General features: G+C 41.2%; 1 protein-coding gene across 1 annotated transcript; it reads right to left on the bottom strand.

Moving 5' to 3' along the window:
* Positions 1–1189: 1189 nt before the first annotated feature.
* On the bottom strand, positions 1190–7780 carry actr5 (actin related protein 5). The gene is made up of 9 exons (XM_028025289.1): positions 7380–7780; positions 6888–7123; positions 6603–6772; positions 6310–6527; positions 5869–6033; positions 2727–2831; positions 2395–2534; positions 2084–2216; positions 1190–1932 (listed from the first exon to the last, which is right to left on the bottom strand). The coding sequence occupies exons 1-9, from the start codon at positions 7761–7763 to the stop codon at positions 1609–1611; spliced, it is 1875 nt and encodes a 624-aa protein (XP_027881090.1). The 5' UTR covers positions 7764–7780; the 3' UTR covers positions 1190–1608.
* Positions 7781–9131: the final 1351 nt, after the last annotated feature.

Here is a 9131-nt window from a genome sequence, read left to right as displayed (position 1 = left end):
GTCAAATGTATGCACACAGTCTGTGTACACAAACGTGAATAGACTCACGACAATGACAAGGTTTCCTATAACAAACCAAATTTGATTCTTTGGCTATTTTAAGAAAAAGCTTAGTGGTATCTGTCACAGATTCAGAGTTTGGACTTTTATTTTCCCTCTCCTCCGCCACAGGTCTGCGGGACATTGGCTCATCCCGTCTGCTGCTCCTGCTGACCTACAACACTGCAGCTCACAAACAAATCCTCCTAATTGGACACCAGCCAACGCGGTGGCAGCAGGCTTGTTTGGAGACACAAGCCCCCAGTCAGTGAGGTATTTCCCCCTGCGCCGTGAGGTAAACATGGTCCAGAAACACATAATGATGGTGCTGATTGGCCCTAGCAGGAAATATGCTGTTTGACAGGACATCTTGCACGTTATCATCCTTTAGTAGGGAGAAATAAAAATGTGGAGACCTGTTACACATCATCAGGGTGTTTTTTTTTTTTTTTAGAGATGCAGTTATACAGTTTGATTTCAACATTTTCCTATATTTTTTTTTTCTCCCATTTTAACCCTTATGCTAATCATCAGCCAATCCTGTGGAAGTCGCAGGCACGCCGTGGCTCCTATCAGCCCCTGCTGTGGGAACGGGGCCTTTCTGAATGCATGTGCGCCGCCCGCTGCCATGTTGTTACTTGAGGAGAAACAGAGCAGGCTGAGCGCTGGATTGAACCTTGATCCCTGACACGGCTTCCCACATAATACTATTAAACTACTCAGGCCTGCTGCACTGCGCGGTCACCAAGGAGCAATAAAATCCACGCACTTACCGGACTGCTCACACGCTGGCCAGGAAGACCAGTCTAAACTCTGTAGCTTGTGCACATCATGACATTGAAATTAGACAGTTTAATAAGTTTTACACTATAGGGAAAAGTAGAAATGCGACATTTAGTGATCTCTATAATGCAAACATAAAGGTCAGTGTTATACAATAGTTTACATCTATCAAAAAGGAAAGACATAACATTTTATGTTTCTTTTCGCCATCTAGTGGAAACAAGAATATACTGCAACATAAAGTAATTGGGTTTCTGATGAAAGGATTTGTTTACACTAAACACAAAACAGACATGATGAATGGACAAAAGGAAAACCTAAGGAAAAGAGGTTAGATTAGAGAAAAAAATGTAGTGATGAAACAGACTCAACTTTACTTAAAAAAATCTGTATTCAAATAAACAAAGAAAGCTCATGTTTTTTTTGTTTTTTGTTACAAAATATTGAAATACGTGTTTCAACTAGACCTTAAAAGGTGATCACCATTCAATATGAAAGGTTTCGATCAGCATTTCTACAGACGTTAATTACAAATTTACAAAAGACTCAAAAAGGAAAGTCTGAATGAGAGACGTCTTTGAGGAAAGCTCTAAAATTATAACACTGGAAAAAGATGTAGCAATGTTTGGTTGAAACTACAGCTGCAAAACATATTGAGTAACATTTGTCATATAATGCAATAGTCCAACCGCAAAGGACTCAAAGGTTGGATTTACCAAATCAAACCAAAAGAAAAAATAAATGCATCAAGTCAGTCCAAACTGCACTCAATGAATATTTCTCATTTCAGGAGGCAGCCATGTTGACGTCAGCAGAATCTGTGGATAAGGATGGAGCTGGGGCAACTGTAACGGTTGCCGAGGCGGCTGAGGCTCCTGTCAGGGTCTGAAGAGCCGCAGGGGGCTCGGCGGGACGAACAGGAACCGGTTTGGCGAGCTTCATGGGAACGAAGACGTTAGAGGCGCAGTGTTCGCTCAGATATTCGCCTCCTTTCTCCTCGTAGTCCTGCCGGCTAATCCAGCCTTCTGCTCCTGCTGCGGCTGGATGCTCCAACGCCCAGTCCCGCGCTCCGTACCACGCGTCCAAGCCTGGCCGGGTTGCCATGGTTACCTGTGTAGGCAGGTAAAATTAGATTATTATATATACGGTAGATTTTTTTTCTCAGCCGGCTTCAATTCAAAACAATTATGCTCGTCAAAATCTGCATTATGTGTCACAACTTGATTTGCATTATTTTAAAAAGACATTTTGAAATGTTAACCTTGAAATGAGACTGGAATGGCCTCAGTGCCAGCAGCTCCCTCTCCACCCGCTCCTTCATGCCAGGGTGCTGCATGTTACCTCCCGTCAGAAACACATTACTCACCAGCGCCTCCTGCTGCTCAGGAGTGTATCTGTTTGTGGAGAACCAAATTCATATGTTAAGTTCCAATAAAACTGTATGAATTTCCATAAAATAAAACCCTGTCGTGCATTGTTTTAAAAGAAATTGTTCTTATTGGCCACCCGATTGCAATGCAAAGCAGTGGGGGTTTTTATTACTGCAGTGGATCTGTAATATTGTGTTTTTACCTTGCTAGGACATACTGCAGCGTCTCCATCAGTCCCATCTGGTCTTCTCCGATCAGAGAAGGCTGGAACAGGATTTCCGGACAGCGCAGCCGCTCCGTCCCCACAAACAGCTGGTGGTACTCGGCCATGTTGAAGGCGGGCTGGAAAACAGCTCATTCTTTTAAGTCCCGCCTCAACGTCTGTTTTTCCGGAGCAAAGTCCAGAGCATGAGCAGAAAACTCGACTAAAAGTTTACTTGCAGATACTCCTCCACACTCTCTGGCCCGTCAGCACAGCGTTAATGAGGCTCCCATGTATTTATTAGAAAATCTACAGTGTCGGTGTGCCACTACCTGAACGACGCCGGCGGATTTTTCTGACAGCGGGTCCTCGGGGAAGTCTGAATCCATCAGTGCCACTCCGTCTCCTTCATCCACCGGCTGCTCTAACTCCGACACCTGGCAGAGAGCGAGAGAACAGCCTCAGGCGTCATGTCAGCCACAGATAATCCACTGCAGCAGGCGGGAACAAATCCTGCACATTCATTAGGAGTCTTAACAAAATAAAAATAAATAAAAGACTGGATCATCTACATTTTTAGACTACAGATGAAGCTTGATCACTAAGAGTGCTCCTGACTTTTACCTATCCAAGCATTTGCATACTCACTGTAATGCAAAGCAGTGGAAATATGGAATCTGCTCATTTTACAAAAACATGGTTCGATTATTTATCTACAGTGCAAAGAAAAAGTGCTTCATCTCTGTTTCAGTTTATCAAACTAATCAGACAAAGATAACCTGAGTGAATACATAATTCAGTTTTTACATTACTATTTCATTTATTAAAGAAAGGAAGTAAAGTTACTCAAAACTTTAAGAAGAAAAATCAAGGCCCAGCTTCATCTACATGTTCAAAACTGTATCATGTTTATCTTACAAAGCTAACAAAGTTGGATTCTCCCTAAAATCTAAGGGGTTTTCCACCCATTAGAAGGATGTTCACATTGAAACATAGAGTGAACTGCATCAGTTTCTGGTGACTCCTGTCTGTCTTTGACGTGTGTCCAGCTCATGTTTAGAGAGCAGCTGAAACACCAGGCATAAACCTTTATGATGTTCAAAGCAAAATTTAAAGCTTATGAAGCAGACGACTTTTTCTGTTGATCTTGTTAAGGTTGAGTTTTCAATAAATCACATCCAAACAAAGAGAAAACATACTAGGATTGTAATTAATTGATTACTGAAATAATCATCAACTAATCTCCAAATCGAACAATCGTTAATTGGAGAATAGGAACTGACAAAAATGGCAATTTGCTGAAAGAACAACACCCTCAGAGAGGTAAGTAAGTCAGAACTGTACAAAAATACAAGCATTTTGCATTTATAAAAAATAGAAACCTTTGTCTGTAAATATATCCATACAGGGGCGCCATATAGGGGGGAAAGGTTATGACAATTCTAAGGTCCCTGGATCACAGGGGCCCCCCCCCACAAAAAATATATATATTTATATTTTTATATATATAGGCAGCAGTTAGTAGAAGACACAAGTACGACTGTGGTAGTTACTATGCTGCCTAGAAAAATAATAAAGTCAAGTTTTCAAAAAAAAAAAAAATAGATTAGAGAGAGAAATAAGACAAGAGTGTCTATTTGTAACAGTTTTTCTCCAAGAGAGGTGAGAAGACTGTGTGAAATTATCAACCATTTAGCATAGTTAGCTTAGCTACAGACTACTGTTTGCCTCCATTTCACTAGCATTTAATAAATTAAGGAAAATAAATACCAAGATATTCATATATTTAACTTGTCCCTGTACCTTTTACCACACTTGACAACAGGTGAATCAGTCAGCAGCAGCTCTAATCCCCGATACCAACATAAACTCCTTACCTCTGTCCCAGTGAAAAAGGTGAGCAACACTGTATCCAATGACAACCTAGTTAGCATCATTCCAGGGAATCTATAGGGATTTCTCTGTGTCTTTGCTCTTTTTACAATTACACAACAAAACAATATATTTGCTGCTGACGGAAATTCAAACAATCTTTATAAAATGATTTTTTTTAAAAACAGCCTCCTGTCTGGACTGCAGTCAGTCCAAACAGTTTTACCTTAGCTTGCATTTAAATTACAGATACATATTGTCACCTCCTGACCCGTCCTCTCGTAAGTGAAATTAAAGCTGCAGTATGTAATTCTTATAAAAAATATTATTTTTTTACATATTTGTTTGAATTGTCATTGTGTTATGACAGAATGGCATGAGAGATAATCTGTGAAAAAATTATTTCCTCTGCCTTCTCCAAGTGCTATTTAGAAACAACCAATCAGAGGCAGGAGGCGGGTTTTAGCGCTGTCAATCACAATCTCATTTGGCTGCTCATCCTCCTTCCCCCTTGCTCTGTGCTATGCTGCAGCTAGCATAGCACAGAGCTATGCAGATTCAAACTGTGAATGCTGAGTTTAGTTAGCATAGCTACCAGTGACGGCAGATAAACAGTTTTCCTGTAACAATAAGTTGTTTCTCATCCATTAACACATTTAGCAGTGAGTGAATGAAGTTGCTTAACAACACTAAACCCTCCTCCTGGTTCTGATTGGTTGTTTTTGGTCAGAACGGTGCATTGCTTTAGCTAGCAACAGTAGTTCAGGGAGGAGGTGGAGGAGATTGATCTTTTCACAGATTATCTGTCTTGTAACAAACTGTCACGATATGGTGACAACTTTAACAAATATAGAGAAAACATATTTTTATTAAAGTTACATACTGCAGCTTGAATAAAATGCAACTACACAGCATTTTTTTTGAGAAGTCTGGATTGTTTTATGTATATTTTGCACGTTGTCTGTGACTGTTGCAAGTGGGAAGAGACATTTCAATGAGATAAAACTAAATAATAAAAAATTTAAGCAACCTATTTACATGCAGTATGTGGACTGTCGCATGTAAAATTCATTAGCAGTAAATACTGTGCTAGTATCAGCATTGAACCAAAGAAAGCGAGGCAGTTGCAAGCCTTTAAAATTGTGATGCTTTTGATGGGTCAGATAGACTCAAGAAACTGTAACAGTAGTTTCACAGGGGGGGAGGGCCCAATCTAATTTTTTGTCATGGGGCTCAAGATTCCTGGCGGCGCCCCTGTAATCCACACTCCTCAAGTGGCATGACTTTAGCTGGTTGAAGTTTTACTAACCACCTTTTCTATCCAAGTATTAATTGGTCGATCCAATAAATAGTCACCAGGTTGTCCATATACTGCATTGATGTTAAGCCAAACAGAAAGGGCTTCGCTTTTCACATGTTAACTTTATAAGTACTTTCTTTGCTTTGCCACAACAGTTCACACATACATTGAGAAAGCTATACTAACGCTTTATCAGTGTCAATAAAATGTTTTTCTAATTTAGTTGAATTTTCGGTGTGTTTTTACTGTGTACAAACTAGACTTAAAATGATAAATCAGTAGTTGAACAGAAAAAGCCGTACCTCCATCTTCCCCTCCCCTCCGTCGCTCTGCAGCAGCTTCAGCCTCCCCTGCTCCACTGCAAGCTGCAGCTTATTGATGTACGACTGCAGCTCCTCGGCTGAATCCATGTTGAGCTCCATGAGGCTTTTGTGGAACTGATCCAACAGGCCGTCCTCCAGCAGCTCCTGCACACACAGTGCCCTATGAAATCTGTGCTGCACAGTGACTCAACAATGGCTGCTTTTATTATCACAGTTTGTTTGACTTTTGCTTGTTGCAGTGCTGAAACCATGGCGTAAGCAAAGTATGTTTATACTGATTTTATTAAATCATAATAATAACAATAAAACAGATGTGGAGCCACATATTTTGTTAGTGATAAATGAAAGTAGTTTGAAAATATGTTTAAAGAGTTGGAAAACTTTATTTTTTTTTTTTTACATATTTAGAGTAACAATTACTTGTATGGCCAAAAATCGGTCCAGCCTCTCTTGATCCTGCTGCAGCTTCTCTTCCCGCCGCCGAGTGTTGATCTCCTGAAGTCTTCGGAGCTGCTGAGCTCGCCTCTCTTGCCGCTCCTCTGCACTCACGCAGCCTCCTGGCACCTTCCCAGAGAAGGGAAGCTGTATCCGGTGAACCTCCCGCTCATAAAACTCCGGGCAGCGCCACTTCTCCAGCTCTGTGGACCAGACACAACAAAGGGATTAAATAAATACATAAGAATAAGATGTGGGTACGTCAATCTGTGTTGTACCTTCGTGATAATCCACGGCAGCGTAGCTGTGCCCATGCAGCAGTTCCTCCATGCGGCTCAGTGTGATGGCGGCGAGGTGACCTGGATATTTCAGCTGCAGGAGGCGCTGCAGGTAGGAAGCCGCCTGACTTCCAGCCACGTTCACACGTTTAGAGTTCAGAGCGTCCAATCTGAAATCAAAAATCGCATCAGGTGAAACAGGGAAGGCTGCATTAAGTGTAAGTATAATACAGTCAAAATACGGTGGAAGTACTCAGGATGATGTCTGCGTGTGTTGAGGCTCACCTGCCGTTGACAACAGGCAGGATGTGAGAGCAGTGGTAGCCAGAGGACAGAATGATGCCGGTGTTTGGTCGCTGGTTCCTCTGATTGTTGTTGTGGTAGAAGCTGTACAAGCCGTCCACGCCATAAGACACAAACGGGACGCGGTAGCACTCGAACAGCAGCTCTGACATCATCTGCCGGCAGTGCAGTGGGTTGCAGGGGGCCTCTGTCATCAGGATGGGATGCTCCACACTGCCCTAGATGTGAGAGAATCAGAAACAAATTCAGCTAAACTCATTTTTACAATTTATGCAGAAGAAATAACGGTATTAATAAAATCTAAATGGCACGTTTTAATTTTTTTTAAAGTTTTTACAGTGTGAGTTTGAATGCAAACATTATTTGAAAATTTCAGTTATTCTGAAATGACAAGTATTCACAAAATGTTTCCTGGAATTACAGCCAATTAATCAGTTCGTCCATTTTCACTGAGTTTCATTGTGTTTCCCTGACCTCCGAGCTGAGCCCCAGGTGGGTGAAAACATAGTCCAAGATGAGCTCCTGGATCTCGAAGTTCACCACCACGTTGCGGTCGAACTGGCTCTTGAGCAGCCACCGCAGTGGCTCCAGATTCGGGATGTCGTTCCCTATCTGGGTTTCGCTGCGGGCGGCCCCTCTGCTGCGAGCCGCCACCGACCTGAAAAGCAGCCGCGGAGAGTCGAACTCCGCCGCCGGAGCCGCCCAGCCGGCCCGAGTCTGAAAGGAGCCGTTGTCTATCACTATCGGGGCCGCCGTGGGGGTCACGCACTGGGCCGGGAGCTCGAAGACTGGGTCTGGGGACATTTTACAGTCCTGGAAGGAGAAGATTTGACACACCGGTTGATCTTTAGAAGCCATGTTTGAAATGTGTCACAGCAAAATACACCCGTGTTAAAACCAAATGTTGCCAACTATTAGTTCCCAGTTGCTTCCAGCCCGCCTGGTGACATGGGGGGAAAAAAATAAAAATCGTGGCCACGAAATATTAAGTCGTTCCCACGAGTTATGTTAGGTCGTGGCCACGATTTTTATTTGTATTTTTTTTCTCCCACCTCACCAGTCGGGCTCTGTACAAAATGTTTGACTTCCATGTATTAAATTAGCTTAAATGTTTTCTATATATATATATATAAAAAAATTGTTTTACCTGAAACAATAAACTCACGTTTAATTCTGTCGACAAAAATTTCAAAAATGTATCTTTTATCACTTCATGGGATGAGTCTAAGAGCGTAATGTTAAATTAATCTGCTTTTCATTTATGCTTTTTAAAGCAGAAATTCTAGGAGAGTCTAATTACTTTTCCAATAATTCTTAGATTCTCTGGGGAATTAATGTGATATGACACAAAACTATTATATGATATTATCCTCAGGAAGAGGAGGGTAAGGTAGATTTTTAAAAAAAACCCTCCTCAATTCATTGAATTCAATAGGGATATGACATCTTGGGATCACCATGTCTCCATAGCAACTATAATGTGGCCAATCTTTTGTTTGGGAGGCACACCAGAAAACAGTCTTTCTGTCCTACCATCATAAATGTGGAGTTAGATCAATTTCATTGTGATTGTAAGTGGAGGTGCGTGTTTGGTGTTATTTAGGTTTTTTAATCAAAATCACTGGGTGAATTTGGAATGAAAAAAAAAAGAATATTTGTTAGGGTGAAAGATCTGTGATGCTGTGGGCCTGTTTCTCTTCCAATCCGCCCCGGGAACCCTGTCATCATGCATAACATCATAAGCTCTTTGAAATACCAGATATATTCTGAACGAACCTGGTGAAATCTGCCAGCATATTGTATTTCAACAGGATAGTAGTTTAAGTAAATGTACTTAAACTGAAGGCTGGAATTTCTTTTCCAGCATGAGAATATGTCGCTGCAATGTAAAATGCATTTGTTTCCAGGGTTTTAGGTCACTTTTTACTTTTTCTCACTCATAATGTGGCCTGGAACTGTAATGATTAAATTTGACCACCAGAGGTCGCACCAAACCTATTTGAATTAGATTTGACTCAGAGAAACTGATTATTTTTTGGTACTAGAAAGGTCTGCTTCAGTAAGGAAGTCTACAGTTCTACAGTTCATATGGACAACCATATTCAAGTTAGATATTTCTTTCTTAAAACTCTGATTTTTTTCTTACACGTTTTTTTCCCTTACTTTCCATTTCCATTGTCATCTTGACTGCAAAAACAGAAGTTACAGATTAAATCCTGTACAAGA

The sequence above is a fragment of the Xiphophorus couchianus genome, chromosome 1 (assembly GCF_001444195.1).
Source record: "Xiphophorus couchianus chromosome 1, X_couchianus-1.0, whole genome shotgun sequence".
NCBI classification, from domain to species: Eukaryota; Metazoa; Chordata; class Actinopteri; order Cyprinodontiformes; family Poeciliidae; genus Xiphophorus; species Xiphophorus couchianus.
The sequence above is the reverse complement of the archived record's forward strand: the minus strand, read 5'-3'. Positions and strand labels throughout refer to the sequence as shown.

Coding starts and splice junctions, on each gene's coding strand:
- actr5 (XM_028025289.1), bottom strand. CDS start 7,763: ATGGCTTCTAAAGATCAACCGGTGTGTCAAATCTTCTCCTTCCAGGAC. Junction 6,034..6,309: donor ACCGATTTTTGGCCATACAA/GTAATTGTTACT, acceptor CTGTGTGTGCAG/GAGCTGCTGGAGGACGGCCT. Junction 2,535..2,726: donor AATCCGCCGGCGTCGTTCAG/GTAGTGGCACAC, acceptor GCTGTTTTCCAG/CCCGCCTTCAACATGGCCGA.